This window comes from Mandrillus leucophaeus, unplaced genomic scaffold (genome assembly GCF_000951045.1).
Source record: "Mandrillus leucophaeus isolate KB7577 unplaced genomic scaffold, Mleu.le_1.0 Scaffold1022, whole genome shotgun sequence".
Lineage (NCBI taxonomy): Eukaryota > Metazoa > Chordata > Mammalia > Primates > Cercopithecidae > Mandrillus > Mandrillus leucophaeus.
This window is the reverse complement of record NW_012098344.1, coordinates 367,196-389,293: the sequence shown is the minus strand read 5'-3', so window position 1 is coordinate 389,293 and position 22,098 is coordinate 367,196. Positions and strand designations below refer to the sequence as shown.

General features: G+C 40.9%; 1 gene segment (V, D, J or C); it reads right to left on the bottom strand.

Annotated features, from left to right (window-relative positions):
• LOC105537387 overlaps positions 1 to 16,665 on the bottom strand; it is a 49,148-nt gene extending 32,483 nt beyond the window's left edge. Inside the window, 2 exon segments of the V gene segment in view lie at positions 6,112 to 6,415; positions 16,582 to 16,665. Coding sequence covers positions 6,112 to 6,415; positions 16,582 to 16,627 — 350 coding nt within the window.
• Positions 16,666 to 22,098: the final 5,433 nt, after the last annotated feature.

Genomic DNA, 22,098 nt, shown 5'->3' with positions numbered 1-22,098 from the left:
CTATTATCAGGTTTGAGGAAATTCTAAACTGTTCTCCATAGTGGTTGTATTAATTTAAATGCCCACCAATAGTTTATGAGTGTTCCCATTTCTCCATGTCCCTGCCAGCATTTGTTTCTGTCTGGCTTTCGGTTAAAATCATGTTAAAATCAGATGAGATGATATTTCACTGTAGTTTTGTTTTGCACTTTTCTAATGATCAGTGTTGTACAACACATTTTTATATGTCTCTTTGCAATTTGAAAGTCTTATTTTGAGAAATAATTATTGCCTGCTTTTTATTCAGATTACTAGATGATTTTCCTCTGGAGTTGTCTGAGATCCTGGTATATTCTGGTTATTAATCCTTAGTCAGATGGGTAGCAATGTCTCTTTATCTCACACTATGAAGGACATGATGTCGTCACTCACAGGTGCATTCCTGGATATACACACAGCATCAATGGAAAAGCAGTCATTTGGCACTGTTGCCTTTGACAGTCTCTACTTCATGTCTCTGTTTGGGAGTCTATATCTCTTCAAATAACAACTGGATGTTATTCTGTACTCACTGCTGGCATGGTGTCACTGTTTTGTGTAAAAAATCGATCCACAATCTAATGCAATTAAATTCGTTCCTACTTGATCAGTTTTTGAGGCTTGTCATGACCCAGAACGTTATGTTATTTTTCAATAAAATGGGTCTGGAAATATTTTGCAGGCTGGCCTTGAAATCCTGGGCTCAGGTGGTCTTCCCACAATGGCATCCTGACTAGTTGAAAATACAGGCACATGGCACAGTATCCATCTGATTATTCTTAAATTATGCTATTTCTCATTCTCTCTGCTAAATCAACTGTATTATTGCTCTCATGGAGCTGTCACCTTTTCATTAATTACTTACAATAAAAATACATTGTGTGTTTTAGGATAACTTTAGTATAGAAATTATTCACATTGGACTGCAAGTATAGTCACACAATTTAGAGTGTGCTGTATCTGTTTTTGTGCCCTGCATCTTTACCTATAAAAATATAACAGCCTTTGCCTTGGTGCACAGGAAATTATTCATATATCTCAAAGTGACATTCCTGCTTTAAGAGCAGAAAATTGTATGGGAGTCGTGGACTCATATAGTCTCGTTGTGCCTTTACCAGGAAACTTCCGAGAACCTCTGCCATGTAAGTGAGCAGGGGTGAGAATAATTGGGGTCCCTCTGTTCTTGGTCTATAGTGCATGGCAAGAAAACTCTGTCTCATAAGTGAGGCTGGGAGGAGACAGGCATCCATCACCTCACAGACTGGAATTTAGCCTCCACCGTAGAGATCTGACACCATGGCTTCAACTGAGATCTGAGGGAGAGGAAGCACCATCTTCTTTTCAGATCACCTCAAGGTCAAGTTTCTGTCATCCTGAGCTGCAAATGAGAGAGTAATGCTCGTCTCTCAAGTACGGTGGAACCTCACTGCCCTTAATGACACTTGGCAAATGTTTTAGTCTGTTTCAGCTGCTATAACAGAACTCCATAAAATGGGTGGCTCAGAAATAACATAAACTTATTTTTCTGAATTCTCAAGGCTAGAAAGTTGAAGATCTAGATGCTTTTGAGATTGGTGAGGACCAGCAATTTCTGGTGAGGACCAGCAATTATGTTCATAGGGGTGTAACTGATATATCCACACAAAAAATTGTGCTTGGATGTTCACTTACATTTCCCCAAAAATGGACACATTTTGTATTATTCTTGATGAGTTGGGCAATTCTAAGGCTTAAATAAGGAACTGAACCCTGCAGGTTCAGCACATGTATCCCAGAACTTAAAGTAAAATAAAATTCTATAAACAAACTTACAAATAAATGAGGTAAGAAAATTGTGTCGGAAAAATTAATATGGAGTCCTTGCCTGAAGTCTGATGGTGGTAAGTTACATAATGGGGCTGCGGTGAGATAGGCTAGCAGGTGCTCTAATTCTGAACCCCTCAGTTACACCCAACCAGCAATGGGCCATGGGTACACTAGGGGTCCCCAGACGTGGGAAAACTCTATTACTCCATAAAACTGGGCTGGGGGCCTCTGAATGCTTTAAGTTCAGAAGGAGCAGCTCCTACCCCAGATTCTGCAGTCAGTCAAATCTCTGCTCTTTCCCTGGGGTCATGAGAGATGATGTGAAGAAGGATCAGTGATACGGTTTGTCTGTGTCCCCATGCAAATCTCATCTTGAGTTGTAGCTCCCACAATCCCCACATCGTGGGAGGAACCTGGTGGAAGGTGATTGAAATATGGGGGCAGGTCTCTCCTGTGCTGTTCTCGTGATAGTGAATGAGTTTCACGAGATCTGATGGTTTTCAAAGGGGAGTTTTCCTGCGCGACCTCTCTTCTCCTGCCTGCCACCAGATGTGCTTTTCACCTTCTGCCATGATTGTGAGGCCTCCCCAGCCACATGGAACTGTAAGTCCAATAAACCTCTTTTGTAAATTGTCCAGGGTTGGAACCAGCATGATAACAGACTAATACAGTAAATTGGTACCAGTAGAGTGAAACATTGCTGAAAAAGATAACCAAAAATGTGGAAGCGACTTTGGAACTGGGTAATGGGCAGAGATTGGAACAGTCTGCAGGACTCAGAAGAAGACAGGAAAATGTGGGATAGTTTGGAACTTCCTAGAGACTTACTTGGCTTTGACAAAAATGCTGATATTTTTTGAACAATGATATCCAGGCTGAGGTGGTCTCACGTGGAGATGAGGAACTCACTGATCTATTGAGAAGAATCTCCCCTCTCTTACGAAATCAGAGCCTTAATCTGCAGGTCATGGCAGCAGATCTGGAAGATGGTGACATCAATAGGGAACATTAGAGCAGTGGGAGGGAAGAACTGAAGAAAACAGGAGAACTCTACCCCAGCGGAAGGGTCAAGAACACACAGACCAGCATCTCATCTGAAGGAGGGTCAGGAACACTTGGAATGTCACACTCAGGCTCAGGATCACAATGATTTTCTAGAAACATGGCCCCATGAGAGGTCAGAGACTTTTCCTTTTGTCTAATGACTTCCACCAATTTCACAATTGGCAGTTAAATACAACAGTTTAATCCACCTTCGGAATCTGAAATAGATTCTCTGTAGAATGGCATGATTTTACATGAATCACTCCATGAAACTGTCTTTACAGTGACTAGATTTGCGTGTTGAATTTGACATGATGACCATGATGCTGATGATGAAGGTGACATTCTAAGAAAAATAACCCAGGTTCAAAGAGCTAACTGCAGAGTCATTTTTATGTCTATTTTTCTTTGGGACATGAAGGGCATGAGGTCTAAGGAACATGATGAATGGTCTCCTGAGGGTTGGATGCTGTTAAGCAAATAAGACAACCCTAGATGGTAGTCAGAGGCTCCCTGGCTGGTTCCTCGCTGCATTTGCTCCTCACTGGGGCTCTGCCTTTTGTGAGTTCTGAGCATCTCCTGCTGGTCCTCTGCTGCCCATGCAGCCCAGATAAAGGAGGGCTGGGGGATCTGCTTCTGAGATGCCCAGTCCTATGTCTGGCTCCAGTTCAGGAGCTCAGCCTGTCCTGGGGGCTGAACCTGTTAGCTCTCCCATGTGTACTTGCCTGTACACTGAGCTTCATCATAGTAAGGTGACAGGGTCAGCGTCACAGACAACACTGCAGGCAATTTTCAGCAAATCTCATTGTAGTTTGACTGTATAATTAAGCAATTATGTTCATAGGGGTGTAACTGGCTGACATACACACACACAGACACACACACACACACAAATTACATGGACATTCATTTACATTTCCCCCAAACTGGACACATTTGGTATTATTCCTGAAAAGTTCAAAAAATTCTGAGGTTTTAATCATAAACCAAAAGATAACATTTTCTATAACCAAACTTACAAATAAATGAGAAAATCAGGTCAGAAAAATCAAGATTGAGTTATTACCTGCAGTCTAATGGTGATAAGTTACATAACGGAGCTGTGTTGAGATAGGCTCCCAGGTGCTCTAATACTGAACCCCTCAATTACAGCTGGCCAGCAATCTCTGGCAGTGGGGGAGCTAGAGGTTCCCCTACATGGGATAGCCCTCTGACTCCATAAAACTTCTCTGGGCTTCTCTGCAGGCTCAGAGGTGTGCAGACTCCTACCCCAGATTCTGCAGTCAGACAAATCTCTGCTCTTTTCCAGAGGACACAAGAGGTAGTGTGGATAAGGGCCAGATGTGCTCTACTCAAGGTATCTGCACATCAAGAAAAACCAATGAAAGTGGAAAATGCATGTTCTCGATCCTTTGAACAATACCCACGAAAAAACTCAACTCTGTGTCAAAGCCTCATGTAGAATTAATAAATAATCAAGGGAAATAAATGTGAAAAGTACAATTGTTCACAGGTGCATGCTTGTTCATATATTTTCCAATAAAATACAGTAAAAGCAGGTGTTCTCTATAAAAATCCACAAACACTGTGTTGACCCTGAGAATGCACTTCCCTCTGTCATCCTACAGGCAGCAAAATGCAGGTGGATCAGGTTTCCAGCAGCTGCTTTCTGACATCTGTGGCATGTCGTGTGCTGAGGCCCATGTCCTGTGGTCTACTCCAATGAAAGGACTGACTCCACAGCTATTCCTAAGCAGAGCCATTTCTGGGAGTCATGAGGATTCCCTGAGAGGTAGCACTGACTTGCACAAGACTTAATTATATTTTGCATCTTCCTTGCACAGCACAGCAATGTAAGAAACTTCCATCCAATCCACCCTCTCTCTCTCCTTCACTTAGACACAGGCTTCCATCATATGCCTTCAGCTTCCTAGGCTCATTCCACCCCCTGTGCATTTTCTCTCCAAGGGGTGGATGTAGTTATTAAAAAATGCAGGGAATCTTCATCACTTCTTGGACTTTTCTGTTTAGAAAACCAATAATAACACAAATGTTACCAGAAAGGGGTCCCAATTCGGGGTGAATCCACAAAGTAAAATGAAAGCAAGTTTGTTAGGAAAGTAAGAGAATAAAGAATGGCTACTCCATAGGCAGAGCAGTGGCACGGGCTGCTGGGTGTCCATTTTTCTGGTTACTTCTAGATTAGGAATTCTAACCCGTCTTTCCCGATGGCCAGCAGTATTGACCTTCGGCATGCCTAGCCGGATCCTACAATTACTGTTACCCAGAGCTCAGAGTACAATGGAGTGTCCATCCTCAGCTCTCCTCAAAGTCACAGGTGAGAGTGCAAATATGTGACAGTGTGAGAAGCCCAATATCACCGCTACATCAGTATTCCATTGGACAAAACTAGTATTATTCCCTTCTTGGCTAATGTCCACCCCATTTTCCAAATGCCTCCATGCACAGAAGACAGCAGGAGTGTCCAGGCAATGGTGAGTGAGAAAGTTCCCTCAGCCTACCCAGTTCCTGCAGACCCAAGCCCTGGGAATTTCACTACAGAAAACACATCCTCTGTTTTCAGGGAAGAGAAGAAGAAAGTAGACTGTGAGAATCAAGTCTACAGAGAAGGAAAATGGATTTGCAAAAAGAGGGTCAACTGAATCAGTCTGAGTCAGACGTGCCTAGTTTTACAAGACGAGGGGTGATAGCCATGAAAACCATAAGGTTTTAAGGACCCTGGCCCTGGGCGAGCCTCTCTCTTGGCTCCTATCAGAACTCAAAGCCTGTTCTAATCAGAAATTCCCATGGAGGTCTCTGCCCTGAGTCTAAATAGAAAACACTCTCCAGATTCTGGGGGCATCCTCAGAACTCTCATCCTGTTGACCGCGAAAGGATTATTTCTGCCCCTAGAGTGACACTCTGGCTTCTGTGAAGGTGAGGATGTATCCTTCTGTAACAACAACAACAACAACAAACAAAAAACAAAACAGAAACAGAATTGGAAAAAAAGTTTTGCATTTAGAGACATGAAATGTTAGTACAGAATTGCAAATCTAGAGAAGTTCCCTGGGGAAATTTGACACTGAGGCATCACCAGACCAAGACAGAAAAGCCAGCTCTTAGCAGCACCTGCACTGGGCCTGGAGACAGCCCCGAGCACAGTATCCCGGGTGCCCCCTGATGGTCCCGGGGATCATTGCAGGGAGGTTTGTGTCTGGGCTCACACTGACTTCCCCTCACCATGTCCTCGCACAGTAATACACAGCCGTGTCCTCGGCTCTCAGGCTGTTAATTTGCAGATACAGCGAGTTCTTGGCATTGTCTCTGGAGATGGTGAATCGGCCCTTCACAGAGTCTGCATAGTACATGGTACTACTACCAATGTATGAAACCCACTCCAGCCCCTTTTCCGGAGCCTGGCGGACCCAGTGCATGCCATAGCTACTGAAAGTGAATCCAGAGGCTGCACAGGAAAGTCTCAGGGACCGGCCAGGCTGTACCAAGCCTCCCCCAGACTCTACCAGCTGCACCTCACACTGGACACCTGCAAACAAAGAGACATCCTGGTCAGAAACTGCCACGCATATTCACTGTTTATCTCAGTCATATGCACTCACACTCAATCTCTCTAGTTTTCCATGAATCACCTTCTAAAATAGCAACAAGGAACACCAAGCTCAGTCCAAACTCCATGGTTGGCAATCTGTGTTCAGGGCTGATCACCAAGTGGAAGTTCTTGGAATCCAGGGCTAAGGCTCCTCTCTCGGAGCTGCAGGGTCAGGGTTGGGTTGGTTTTCATCAGTAGAAGGAGGACCCTATTTGCATGTCTCCTAATATATAACGAACTCTAGTGTGCAACGCTTGAGGAGTAGGCTGTAAAAAGACCGTGCTCTGAAGAAGTTTGCTGATAATGATGTTATTTGGAAATTATGCCACATTATGAAATTGTGCTGTGATAAACACTTTGCTCTGATGAACCTATTTCCTGTTTAAATAATTGTGTACATTATGTTCTATAGGAGTCAATATTTTCTCCATTTATGGATGTGGAAGTGAACCCACACATGGAGGGGGCTCTGTATGCATCTAGGAGCTCATGTCTGGGCCGAGTGAACCCCAGTATCTGGCCCTGTGCTCCTCATCACTGGCTCTGACTGCTCCCTAAACCAACTTCAGTACAAAGCTGGATGTCCTTAGTGTGGTTTTCAGAACCCACTTTGTGTAATAAGAGCATGTGTGATGTTGCCGCACCCCAGCTCTCACCTGAAAATATGGAGAGAACTAGGGTCCAGCCACACTAATTTTCAGGTACTTCTGACATTTAACATATTTTTGTATCTTTTGGCTACTCTTTCCTTGTCTAGGTTTCCATTTGTTTGCTTGTAATACATTTTATGAGGCTTAATTGAAAGATAATAAACTTCACATATTAATGCACAATTAATAAACATGATGTAAGTGTCATCATTATCAAGAAAGTGGACGAGTGAATTCTTCTCAACATTTCCTCTTGTTCTGCAATATTCCTCCCCCTTTCCCCTTCCCTTCTTCTATCATCGCCCCTGGCAACTACTGATCTTCATTATATTACTTTAAACGCATTTTTACTTATAAGAATGTATAAACATGAAATAACGTAGTATATACTCTTATTTGTTTGGCTTATTTTACTCAACATAAATACTTAGATATTTTACTTTGCTATTCTGTGTATCAGGTATTTATTTATTATAAATGATGTGTACTATTTCAGTGAACAATTTTACAATAGTTTGTTTTTCTATTAAACAGCTTACAAATATTTCTTTTATTACTCTTGGTCTTACTAAAAAAATCTGCTACTCAGCTTGGAAATGTACATATATGAAGAATATATTTTACTTATTTTTTTTTTACCATAACATCAACAATAACACAAGCCAAGAAGGCAGAATTTTGCAAATTTTTTAATACTATAGATGCTCGAAGTTTTAAGACAAACATTAAATCTGAAATCTAGCTGGAGGCAATTTCATGTAGAGAGTAACAATGCCAGGGTATGAGCTGAACTGAAGCAGAGCCTGGCATGTAAAATGTAAGGTATAACTAAAAACACAAGTATATATTGGATTGCTTGAAGTCGAGTGTGGTCAACATGTTGCAGTGTGAATATCTAAAGAACCACATCATGAAGAGCTTTCATATTCTCTTGAATCCCTTTTCCCAAAAATGGGGACAGTCACAGAAATCTTTCTGTCCCAATGTGTCTGTCTGGGAAAGAAAAAAGAGCCCACACTTCTGAAAGCCACTCAGACTCACTTCCTGTATTCCCACTGCAGAATTACGAATTACACTGGTCGGGCGCAGTGGCTCACGCCTATAATTCCAGCACTTTGGGAGGCCAAGGTAGGTGGATCACTAGGGCAGGAGTTTGAGAGCAGCCTGGCCAATATGGTGAAACACCATCTCTAATAAAAACACAAAAATTACCCTGGCATGGTGGTTTGCGCCTGTAGTCCCAGCTGCTCGGGAGGCTGAGGTAGTAGAATCGCTTGAACCCAGGAGGCAGAGGTTGCAGTGAGCTGAGACCGCGCCACTGCACTCCAGCCTGGGCGACAGAGCGAGACCCCATAAAAAAAAAAAAAAAGAAAAGTCAAGACTCTGCATAAGACACAACAACCAAAGAAAATTTCAGGCCAATATCCCAGAAGAACAATGATGCGAAAATCCTGAATAAAACAATGGCAAACCAAATCCAGCAGCACATCAAAAAGCTTATCCACCACGATCAGGTCGGCTTCATCCCTGGGATGCAAGGCTGGCATATGTTAATATGCAAATCAATAAACATAATCCATCACATAAACAGAACCAATGTCAAAAACCACATGATTATCTCAATAGAGGCAGAAAAGGCCTTCGATAAAATTCAACAAGCCTTCATGCTAAAAATTCTCAATAAACTTGGTATCGAAGGAACATATCTCAAAATAACAAGAGTTATTTATGACAAACCCACAGTCAATATCATACTGAATGAGCAAAAGCTGGAAGCATTCTCTTTGAAAGCCGGCACATAACAAGGATGCCGTCTGTCACCACTCCTATTCAACATAGTATTGAAAGTTCTGGCAAGGGCAATCAGGCAAGACAAACTAATAAAGGGTATTCAAATAGGAGGAGAGGAAGTCAAATTGTCTCTGTTTGCAGATGACATGATTGTATATTTAGAAAACCCCATTGTCTCAGCCCAAAATCTCCTTAAGTTGGTAAGCAACTTCAGCAAAGATTCAGGATACAAAATCAATGTGCAAAAATCACAAGCATTCCTATACACCAATAACAGACAAACAGACAGCCAAATCATGAGTGAACTCCCATTCACAATTGCTACAAAGATAATTAAATAACTAGGAATCCAACTTATGAGGGATGTGAAGGACCTCTTCAAGGAGAATTACAAACCACTGCTCAAGGAAATAAGAGAGGACACAAACAAATGGAAAAATATTCCATGTTCATGGATAGGAAAAACCAGTGTTGTGAAAATGGCCATGTTGCCCAAAGTAATTTATAGATTCAATGCTATCCCCTCAAGCTACCACTGACATTCTTCACAGAATTAGAGAAAAACTACTTTAAATGTCATATGGAACCAAAAAGAGCCTGTATAGCCAACTAAGCAAAAAGAACAAAGCCGGAGGCATCATGCTATCTGACTTCAATCTATACTACAAAGCTGCAGTAGCCAAAACGCCATGGTACTAGTACCAAAACAGATATATAGACCAAGGGAACAGAACGTAGAACTCAGAAATAATGCCACACATCTACAACCATCTGATCTTTGACAAACCTGACAAAAACAAGCAACGCTGAAATAATTCCCTATTTAATAAATGGTGTTGGGAAAACTGGCAAGCAATATGCAGAAAACAGTAACTGGACTCCTTCCTTACACCTTACACAAAAATTAACTCAAGGTGGATTAAAGACTTAAACATAAGACCTAAAACCATAAAAACCCTAGAAGAAAACATGGGCAATACCATTCAGGACATAGGGATGGGCAAAGACTTCATGACTAAAACACAAAAAGCAATGGCAACAAAAGGCAAAATTGACAAATGGGATCTAATTAAAATAAAGAGTCTCTGCACAACAAAAGAAACTGCCATCAGAGTAAACAGGCAACCTACAGAATGGGAGAAAATTTTTGCAATCTATCCATCTGACAAAGGACTAATATCCAGAATCTACAAAGAACTTAAACAAATTTATAAGAAAAAACCCAACAACCCCCAAAAAAGGTGGCAAAAGATATGAACAGACACTTCTTAAAAGAAGACATTTATGCAGCCAACAAACATATGAAAAAAGTTCACCATCACTGGTCATTAGACAAATGCAAATCAAAACCACAATAAGATACCATCTCACACCAGTTAGAATGGCAATCATTAAAAAGTCAGGAAACAACAGATGCTGGAGAAAATGTGGAAACCATCATTCTCAGCAAACTATCACAAGAACAGAAAACCAAACACCATATGTTCTCATTCATAAGAGGGAGTTGAACAATGAGAACACATGGACACAGGGAGGTGAACATCACACACTGGGGCATATCAGAAGGTGGGGGTGGGGGCCAAGGGGAAGGGTAGAATTAGAGGAATACCTAATGCAGATGACAGGTTGATGGGTACATCAAACCACTATGGCACCTGTATACCTGTGTAACAAATCTGCATGTTCTGCACATGTATCCCAGATTTTAAAGTATATATATATTTAAAAAATGCAGTAGTGGAACTGCTGGATCATCTGTTAGTTCTGTTTGTATTTTTGAGGCACCTCCACACTGCTCTTCACAGTGACTGTACTAGTTTACATTCACTCCAGCAATGCATACGAGTTTTCTTTTCTCTGTGTCCTCACCAGCATTTGTTAGCATGTTTTTCTTTTTTGACAACAGCCATCTTAACTGATGTGAGATGATACTTTCTACAATTCTGCAGGCTGTTTGTTCACCAAGTTGATTATTTCTTTTTCTTTGCAGAAGATCTTTAGTTCAGTTGAGTCCTGTTTGTCTACTTTTTTTCATTGCATTTCCTTTTGAAGTCTTAGTCATATTTTGTTTGCCTAGGCCAATGTCCCGAGAACTGTCACCTATATTTTCTTCAAGTATTTTTATAGATTCAGTTAATACATTTAAATATTGAATCCATATTCAGTTAATTGTTGTCTATGGTAAGATGGAAGTCTGGTTTTATTCTTCTACATGTGGCTGTTCAATTCTCCCAGCACCACTTACTGAATAGAGGGTTGTTTCTCCAGTGTATATTTTTTGTCATTTTTCTCAAAGAACAATGGGTTGTAGGTATTCAGCTTTATTTCTGTGCTCTGTATTCTATAACATTACTCTTTTTCTGTAACAGTACCATACTGCCTTTCTTACTATATCTGTGTAGTGTAATTTGAAGTCAGGGAATGTGGTGCTTCCAGGTTTGTTTCTTTTTCTTATGATTTATTTTGCTATTTAGGCTCTTTTTTGATTCCATATAAATTTTAGGATTTAAAAAAATATATGTAATCAATTATGTTGGTTACTTGATAGAAATTTCATTGAACCTGTATATTGCTTTGGGCAGTATAGTAGTTCATTTTGCATTGCTATAAATTAATATCTGAAGCCAAGTTATTTATAAAAAAGAGGCTTCTTTGGCTGACAGTTCTGCAAGCTGTGTGAGAAGCATGGCACCAGCATCTGCTTCTTGTGAGGGCCTCAGGGAGCTTACAATCATGGTGGAGGGGAAAGAGGAAGCAGGCTGTGTCACATGGTAAGACAGGAGACATGAGAGATTTGGAGGGTTGCCAGACTCTTTAATAATTAGATCGCAAACTACCTAATACAGAAATAATTTACTAATGGCCATGGGGTAGATACCAAGACATTCCTGAAAGCTCTTTCCCCATGACCCAAAACCTCCCAGTATGCCCCAATTCCAACACTGTGGATCACATTTCACCATGAGATTTGCAGACAACAATCATCTAAGCTGTATCATTTCACGCTTGTGTCCCCTGATCTTATGTCCTTCTTAGGTTGCAAAATCATCTTTTTAAAAAATATATATAGTTTCCAAAAGTCTTAACTTGGTCAACCTCAACCTGAAAGTTCCAAAGTCTCATGTGAGCCTTAAGGTAACTTCCCCCAAGCTGTGAGCTTGCAAAATGTTTTAAATAATTATTTACTTCCAAGGTGCAATAGTGCCACAGGCATTGGGTAAATATTGTCAACACAAAAGGAATAAATTGGTGAAAGGGATGGCCAACAGCACCCCACCCCCCCACACACACCTAAAGCCTATTAGGGCAGATATTAAATCTTAAAGCTACAAAATAATCTCACTTGACTTTATGTTCTTCAACCAGAGCACACTGGGACAAAGGCGGTCCCAATAACCTCAGGCATCTCATCCCTATAGCTGGGCACAGCCCATGGTGCTGCTTTCACAGGTTAGAGTCAAGTGCCAGAAGCTTTTCCAGGCTGAGGTGCAAGCTGCCTTTGGCTCTACCATTCTGGAATCTTGAGGGTGTGGCTGCATTCCCATAGCTCTACTATGAAGTGCCCTAGTGGGGACTCTGAATGGGGGTTCCAACTCCATCTTTCCCCATCTTCAACACTGTCCTAGTAAAGGCTGTCTGTGGTGGCTCCACTTCTGCAGCAGGCTTGTTCCTGGGCATGCAGGGCTCTCTACACATCTGAAATCTAGGTAGGAGCTGCCCAGCCTCCTTCACTCTTGCATTCTACATGTCTGTCAGAATGCACTTATCCAGGCACCATTTACTGAATATAGAGTGTTTTTTTCCCAACTGTTTGTTTTCGCCACCCTTAAAAAAATACTAAATTGTTATATTTCTGTTTTCTATTTTGATCAATTTTTTCTGCATGTCTGCTCTTGTACCAGTACCAAGCTGGTTTTGTTACCATGACATTACGGTGTAAAGTCGGTATCATGATGCCTCTGGCATTGTTCCTTTTGCTTAGCATTGCTTTAGCCATTCAGGATCTTTTTTGGTTCCATATAAATTTTCAATTAGATTTTTTTTTTCTGATTCTGCGAAGAATGATGGTGATAGTTTTATGTAAATAGCACTGAATCCATGAATTCCTTTGGGCAGTATGACAATTTTTACAATATTAATTCTTCCAATCCATGAGCATGAAATGTTTTCCCATTTATCTGTGTCATTTATGATTTATTTCAGCTGTGTTTTGTAGTTCCCCTTGTAGGGATCTTTCACCTTTTTTATTATCTGTATTCTCAGGCATTTCATTTTCTTTGTGGATATTGTAAGTGGGATAGGATTGTGTTCTTGATTTTACTCTCAGCTTGGATGTGGTTGGGGTTTAGAAATGCTGGTAATTTTTGTCCCTTGATTTTGTATCCTGACACTTTAATAAAGTTGTTTATTCTAGAATTATTTTGGCAGAGTTTTTAGGATTTTCTCGGCGTAGAATTGTATCATCAGCGAAGACGGACGGATTGACTTTCTTTCCTATTTGGATCCTGTATGAGTCCATTCTCACACTGTAAAGAAACACCTGAGACTGGGTAATTTATAAAGACAAGTGTTTTAATTGGCTCACTTAGTATGATGTTGACTGTGGGTTTGTCATAGATGGCTCTTACTATTCTGACGTATGATTCTTTGATGGCTAGTCTGTTGAGGGTTTTTATCATGAGTGGATATTGGATCCTATCAAAAGCTTTCTCAGCATCTATTGACGTAATCATATGGTTTTTGCGTTTATTCTGTGTATATGGTGAATCACAGTCACTGTGGATATTGAACGAGCCTTGCATCCCAGGGGTAAAGCCCGGTTGATCATGATGTATTATAAAGTGCTTCTGGATTCCATTTGCTAGTATTTTGTTGAAGACTTTTAGGTCTATGTTCATCAGGAATATTCATCTGATATTTTCTTTTGTCATTATGTCTCTTCCTGATTTTGTGTGCCAGGAACACACAGTAGAAAAAGGACAGGCTTTTCAATAATGGTGTAAAAACTGGGCATCCATATGCAAAAGAAATAAAATTAAGCCTTCTTTAACTCCATATAAAAATCAACTAATAATGGCTATAACACCTGAAAACATAAACTCATAAATGACATGGAGGAAAAAAAAATCTTCCTGCCATTGATTCGGAAGTGACTTCTTTGAATTTAATACCAAAGCACAGGAAAAACTATATGCAATTATGTATCTGACAAGAAGTTCTATCCGAATGTATAAATAAACCATACAACTCAATAGCAAATAGCAAATGACCTGATAAAAAAGGGCAAAAACCTGGATATATTTTTTTTCAGAAGACAAACACATAGCTAATAGTAAATGAAAAGGCTCTCAACATTCCTCATTATCAGGGGAATTCAAATCAAAAGCACAATGCGATATCACCTCACACAAGTTAATATGGCTATTATCAGAAATATAAAAGGTGACAAATGTTGGCAAGAATGTGGGGAAAAGGGTATATGTTGTGGTAGGATTGGTTACTCAATAAGTTGAAAATAAAGCTATCATGTCATCTGGTGATTCCACTTCTTGTTATATATTCAAAGGAAATAAAATTATTTTGCCAAATACATATTTATTGCAAGATTATAAATAACAGTGTGGATTTGTAAAATAATGACTGTAAATTGGATGAATGTATAAAGAAAATGTGTATACTTAAATAGGAATTTTATTTGGCTTTGAAAACAAGGAAATTCTGACATTTGCAACAACGGGGTAGGCCTGGAGGATATGCTGCTAAGTGGAGTAAGCCAGATGCAGAAAGACAAATGCTTCATGACCTCATTTACATGTGGGATCTCAACTATCCAAGTTCTTGAAAGCAGAGGGTAGGATAGTGGGGTCCCAGGCCTGTGAGAGGGAAATCGGGTGATGTTGGTCAAAGGTTACAGAGTTTCAGTTGTGCAGGGTGAATGAGTCCTGGAGATCTAATATACGCAATGTTCCTATAATTAATACTGTATTGTAAAAATGAGATTTGCTAAAAGGGTAGATCTTAGGTGTTCTCATAAGACACATACACACTCACACAGTAAAAATAAAATGGTAGTTCTATGAGATGATAGATATACAAATTACCCCGACCATGATGAGCATTTTTCAATGTGTATCTGATATGGTTTGGATCTGTGTCCTGGACCAAATCTCATGTTGTATTATAATCCTCAATCCTGAAGGTGGGACCTGGTGGGAGGTGACTGGGTCATGGGGTGGGTCTTTCATGAATGGTTCAGCACCAACTCCTGGTGCTGTTCTCATTACAGTGTGTGGGTTCTCACAAGATCTGGGTGTCTAACAGTGTGTAGACCTCCCCCCACTTCCTGTGGCTTCCGCTCTGGTCATGTGATGTGCCTGCCCCTCTTTGTCTTCTGTCATGATTCTAACTTTCCTGATTCTCCCGGAAGGAGAAGCCACTGCACTTCCTGTACAGCCTGCAAAACTGTGAGCCAATTAAATATCTTCTTTTTTTGTTTTCAAATTACTCAGTCTCAGGCATTTCTTTTTAGCCATGTGAGAACGGACCAATAACACATCAAAACATCAAGTGGAGCACCTTAAATATATACTTTTAAAAAATCTTCTATTATACCTCAATACAAGTGAAAAAAATTAAACTTATAATAAAGAAATGCATACTTCATATTTTCTCAATAAAAATGAGAGAACATAGAAAAACTTAAGATACTTGCAACAGCTTTGCTTACAATATTCATAAAATGGAAACAAATTTAAAGTCCATCAACAGGAAAACAGATCAATGTACTGTCATTTATTTACTTAATGGGCTGACTCAGATATAAAATCTCTGTCCTTTCTCTCTGTCTCCATATATAGATGAAAACTTTGAGGTTTCATATCAGAGTCAGTTCATTAATTGAATAAATGACAATATGTTGATCTAATTTTATACATTAAATAGCATGAATTAACCTCAAATATAGCAAAAGTAGCCATGGCCAAAAAAAAAAGTCTATAATGTTAGATTCCATTTATATGAAGTTGAAAGCAGAAAAACATGGGTTTACAGTGCCAGAAATCAAAACATTTTCCCATGCAGGAGTTGACCGCAGGCACAGCGGAAGACCTGTGTTGTGGGATGGACTTGCTCTTCAGCTACCTGGGACCTGTCCTATCTTCAGTGGGTCCTGGGCGCCCCCCGGTGGCCATGCGCACCCCTGCAAGGAGGTTTGTGTCTGGGCTCACACTGACCTCCCCTCACTGTGTGTTTAGTACAGTAATACAGGGCTGTGTCCTCGGTTTTCAGGCTGCTCATTTGCAGATACAGCGTGTTCTTTGAATCATCTCTTGAGATGGTAAATCTGCCTTTCACAGCCGCAGCATATTCTGTGGTGTAACTATTAGCTTTGTTTCTTATTAAACCTACCCACTCTAGCCCTTTCCCTTGAGCCTGGCGGACCCAGTGCATGTAGTAGTCACTGAAGGTGAATCCAGAGGCTGCACAGGAGAGTCTCAGGGACCCCCCAGGCTGCACCAAGCCTCCCCTAGACTCCACTAGCTGCACCTCACACTGCACACCTGCAAACACAGAAACACCAAGGTCAGAAACCGCCACACATATCCACTGTTTCTCTCACTCATGTCCATTCACACCCAATCTCTCTATTTCTCCATGAATCACCTTTTAAAATAGCAACAAGGAAAATCCAGCTCAGCCCAAACTCCATGGTGAGTCCTCTGTGTTTAGTACTGATCACTGAGTGGAAACGCCTGGGAATCCCGGGGCTGGGGCTCCTCTCCCAGAGCTGCAGGGTCAGGGCTGGGCTGCTTTTCATCAGCAATGGGAGGGACCTATTTGCATGTCTCCTACTATATAGTGAGTTCTGGAAGGGATGCCTCAGAGTGGATGTGTCCCAGAGTGGATGTGAGTGATTATATGTCATAAATAATTAATTCTCATTAACATGTCTACTTTTAGATGCACATGAATTATGCTCCATGAGAGTCAAATTTTCCTTCATTTACAGATATGAATGTAAACCCCCAAGCATGGAGGGGCCATGTGACATGTCTAAGAGCTCAATCTGGTAAGAGCTATTCTCAGTGTCTGGCCTGTGTTTCTCAGGGCTGGATCCAACTGCTCCCTAAATTAACTCTAGGACACAGCAAGAAATTTCCAGTGAGGTTTACAAAATCCTCTTAATATAATGATATCATGATATAATTTGGTTGTATCTTAGTGTTTTTCTAAACAATACAGAAAAACTGAGGATTAATTTACATGTGTATTCAGAAGTCTATGGCTTTTCTTGTATCATTTTTATCTCTCTCTTAATCTTTTTCTACCAAATTATACTTTTATTTTTAATAAGGTAATATTGGCAAATTATAATCTTCACCTAATATGTTCTCAATTTGACAAATACTGACATAATCATCACTGACATTTTCTCACAGAGAAAACAAATCAATTCGCCTCAAAATTTTCTCTTTTTCTCCTGCAATTTCCCCTTCCTCCACCTTCCCTCCTCTTACCATTGAGAAGTCAGTTAGGGATCTTTTCTATGTAACTTGCAATGAGTATTCACTGTGTACAGTTTATAAAACATAATCACATGTATGTGATTTGATTCATTATACTCATATGTACTTGTGAACTGAACCACGCTGTTGATCGTATCCAACACCAATTGATTGCAGTAGTGGGTACTATTCCAATAAACGACTTTTCCACAATTTGTTTACTGATAAAGCTGCTGATTAATATTTGGATTATTTTCAGTTTCTGTGTATTTCAAATAAAGCTGCTGCCCAGCTTAGAGAAGCACACAGCTGAGAAACATGTTCTTAATCTTACAACAACATGAACAACAGCTAAACTGGTCAAGTTGCAAAAGAACCAATTTGCTTTAATATATCAGGTAATTAAAGTTATAGCACCTGTGTGTTTGTCAGTGTATGTGAAAGAAAGAGGGAGGAAAGGAGACTGAAAAAAGATAATTATTAATTTATGAAATCTTCAAATACAGGGACTTTATTCCTAATGAATGGGCTCCACTTAAGTTCAAGTTGAGGTTGAAGAGCCTAACATATGGCTATATATTTACAATATAAATTTTATTCTCTAAACCCAAAAACACTCATGTAGGGAAAAGAGAGATCAGACCATTACTGTGTCTATTAGAAAGGAAAGACATAAGAAATTCCATTTTGACCTGTACCTTGAACAATTGCTTTGCTAAGATGAGGTTAATTTGTAATTTTGCCCCAGTCACTTTGCCCCAGCCACTTTGCCCCAACTTTGAGCTCACAAAAACATGTGTTGTATGGAATCAAGGTTTAAGGGCTGTGCAGGACGTGCCTTGTTAACAAAATGCTTACAAGCAGTATGCCTGATAAAAGTCATCACCATTCTCTAGTCCCAATAAACCAGAGGCACAATGTACTGTGAAAAACTGCAGGGACCTCTGCCTTGGAAAGCCGGGTATTATCCAAGGTTTCTCCCCATGTGATAGTCTGAAATATGGCCTCATGGGATGAGAAAGACCTGCCCATCCCCCAGCCCGACACCCATAAAGGGTCTGTGCCGAGGTGGATTAGTGAAAGAGGAAAACCTCTTGCAGTTGAGTTAGAGGAAGGCCACTGTCTCCTGCCTGCCCCTGGGAACTGAATGTCTAGGTATAAACCCCGATTGTACATTTCTTCACTTCTGAGATAGGAGAAAAGCCACCGTATGGCGGGAGATGAGACATGTTGGCAGCAATGCTGCTTTGTTATTCTTTACTCCACTGAGATGTTTGGGCAAGAAGGAAACACAAATCTGGCCTATGTGCGCATCCAGGCATAGTACCTCCCCTTGAACTTAATTATGACATTGATTCTTTTGCTCACATTTTTTTTGCTGACCTTCTTCTTATTATCACCCTGCTCTCCTACCACATTTCTCTTGCTGAGATAATGAAAATAATAATAAAGACTGAGGGAACTCAGAGACCGGTGCTGGTGCAGGTCCTCCATATGCTGAGTATCGGTCTCCTGGGCCCACTGTTGTTTCTCTATACTTTGTCTCTGTGTCTTATTTCTTTTCTCAGTCGTTCATCACACCTGATGAAATATACCCACAGGTGTGGAGGGGCAGGCCACCCCTTCATCTGTCACCAAATGTAGGTGCCTTTCTCTAGGGTGAAGGTACGCTAAGAACGTGAGCATTGAGGACAGTCGACGAGAGATTCCCGAGTATGTCCATGGTCAGCCTTGCGGTAAGCTTGTGCACTCAGGGGAATCCAGGGTAACAATGGGGCGAACTGAAAGTAAATGTGCCTCTTGTCTCAGCTTCATTAAAGTTCTCTTAGGAAGAGGGGGAGTTAAAGCTTCTACAGAAAATCTAATTACGCTATTTCACACAATAGAACAATTCTGTCCATGGTTTCCAGAACAGGGAACTTTAGATCTAAAAGATTGGGAAAAAATTGGCAAAGAATTAAAAAAGCAAGTAGAGAAGGTAAAATCATCCCACTTACAGTATGGAATGATTGGGCCATCATTAAAGCAACTTTAGTACCGTTTCAAATAGAAGAAGATAGCGTTTCAGTTTCTGATGCCCCTAAAAGCTGTGTAATAGATTGTGAAGAAGAGGCAGGGACAGAGTTCAAGAAAGGAATGGAAATTTCACATTGTAAAAATGTAGCAGAGCCGGTAATGGCTCAGTCAATGCAAAATGTTGACTATAATCAATTACAGGAGGTGATATATCCAGAATCATCAAAATTGAGGGAAGGAGGTCCAGAATTATTTGGGCCATCAGAGTCGAAACCACAATGGCCATCAACTCCTCCTCCCGCAGTTCAGATGCCTGTGACATTAAAATCTCAAATGCAGTTTAGACAAGTACAAACCCCAAGAGAATATCAAGGAGAAAAGGTTAGAGTTTCTATCCCGGCAACGCCCGTCCGGACACAGTATCCACAATATCAGTCGGTAGAAAATAAAACCCAACCACCGGTAGGTTATCAGTACTGGCTGCCAGCCGAATTTCAGTATCGGCCGCCTCCAGAGGTTCAGTGTAGATCTCAGGCGGTCTGTCCTGTGCCAAATAGCAGGGACTGTATCAGCAACCCACGGCGACGGCGTTTGATCCTACAGCACCCCCTAGTGGACAAGGTAGTACACTGCATGAAACCATTGATACTGCCGGAAAACAGGGAGATCTGGAGGCATGGCAGTACCCGGTAACTTTACAACTGATACCAGCCGGGAAAGGGAGTCAAGTAAGAGCATCTGCCCGAACTGAGCCTAGATAGGAATCTTTCACCATGAAAATGTTAAAAGATATGAAGGAAGGAGTTAAACAACATGGACTCAACTCTCTTTATATGAGAACATTATGAGATTCCATTGCTCATGGAAAAAGACTTACTCCTTATGATTGGGAAATTTTGGCTAAATCTTCCATTTTACCCTCTCAGTTTCTACAGTTTAAACCCCGGTGGGTTGATGGAGTACAAGAACAGGTACGGAAAAATCAGGCCACTTATCCTGTTGTTAATATAGATGCAGACCAATTGCCAGGAACAGGTCCAAATTGGAGCACTATTAACCAACAATCAGTAATGCAGAATGAGGCTACTGAACAACTAAGGGCTATGTGCCTCAGGGCCTGGGAAAAAATTCAGGACCCAGGAACCACCTGCCCTTCTTTTAATTCAATCAGACGAGGCTCTAAAGAGCCACATCCAGACTTTGTAGCAAGGTTGCAAGATGCCATTCAAAAATCTATTGCAGATGATAATGCCCGAAAAGTTGTTGTAGAAATAATGGCTAATCAAAATGCAAATCCAGAATTTCAATCGGCCATAAAACCATTAAGAGGAAAAGTTCCAGCAGGAGTTGATGTAATTACAGAATATGTGAAGGCTTGTGATGGGATTGGAGGAGCTATGCATAAGGCAATGCTAATGGCTCAAGCAATTACAGGCATTGCTTTAGGAGGACAAGTTAGAACGTTTGGGGGAAAATGTTATAATTGTGGTCAAATTGTTCATCTAAAAAAGAATTGACCAGTCTTAAATAAACACAGTTAAAATAAAGAGCCACCTGACCTATGTCCAAGATGTGGAGAAGGAAAACATTGGGCTAAGGAATGTCATTCTAAATTTGATAAAAATGGGCAACCGTTGTTGGAACGGGAAGAGGGGCCAGCCTCAGGTCCTGCAACAAAGTGGGGCGTTTCTGATTCAGCCGTTTGTTCCTCAGGGTTTTCAGGGACAACAACCCCCACAGCAAATATCACCATCTCAGGGAGTCAGCCAATTACAACAATACAACTGCTGTCCCCTGCCACAGCAGGCAGCGCAGCAGTAGATTTATGTTCTACTCAAAGGGTTTCTTTGCTCCCTGGAGAGCCCCCACAAAAGATTCCTACAGGGGTATATGGCCCACTTCCAGAAGGGATGGTAGGCCTTATTTTAGGAAGATTAAATCTCAATCTGAAGGGAGTCCGAATTCATACTGGGGTAATTGATTCAGATTATAAAGGGGAAATTCAGTTAGTGATCAGCTCCACTGTTCCCTGGAGTGCCAATCCAGGCGATAGACTTGCTCAATTACTGCTTTTGTCTTATATTAAAATTGGGGATAGCAAAACAAAAAGAATAGAAGGGTTTGGAAGTACTAATCCTGCTGGAAAAGCTGCTTACTGGGCTAGTCAGGTCTCAGAGAATAGACCTGTGTGCACAGTCACTATTCAGGGAAAGCAGTTGAAGAATTAGTGGATACTGAGGCTGATGCTTCTATCACTGCCTTAAATCAATGGCCAAAAAATTGGCCTAAACAAAAGCCTGTTACAGGACTTGTCAGTGTGGGCACTGCCTCAGAAGTGTATCACAGTGCCATGATCTTACATCTTCTAGGACCTGATAATCAAGAGAGTACAGTCCAGCCTATGATGATTTATATTCCAATTAATTTATGGGGCTGAGACTTGTTACAACAGTGGCATGCAGAGATTACTATTCCAGTCTCCCTATACAGCCCACCAGTCAAAGAATCATGGCTAAAATGGGATATCAACCTGGCAAAGGACTAGGGAAGAATGGAGAAGGCATTAAAACGTCCCAATTGAGGCTGAGGGAAATTCAGAAAGAAAAGGAATATGGCATCCTTTTTAGGAGTGGCCACTGTAGAGCCTCCAAAACCCATT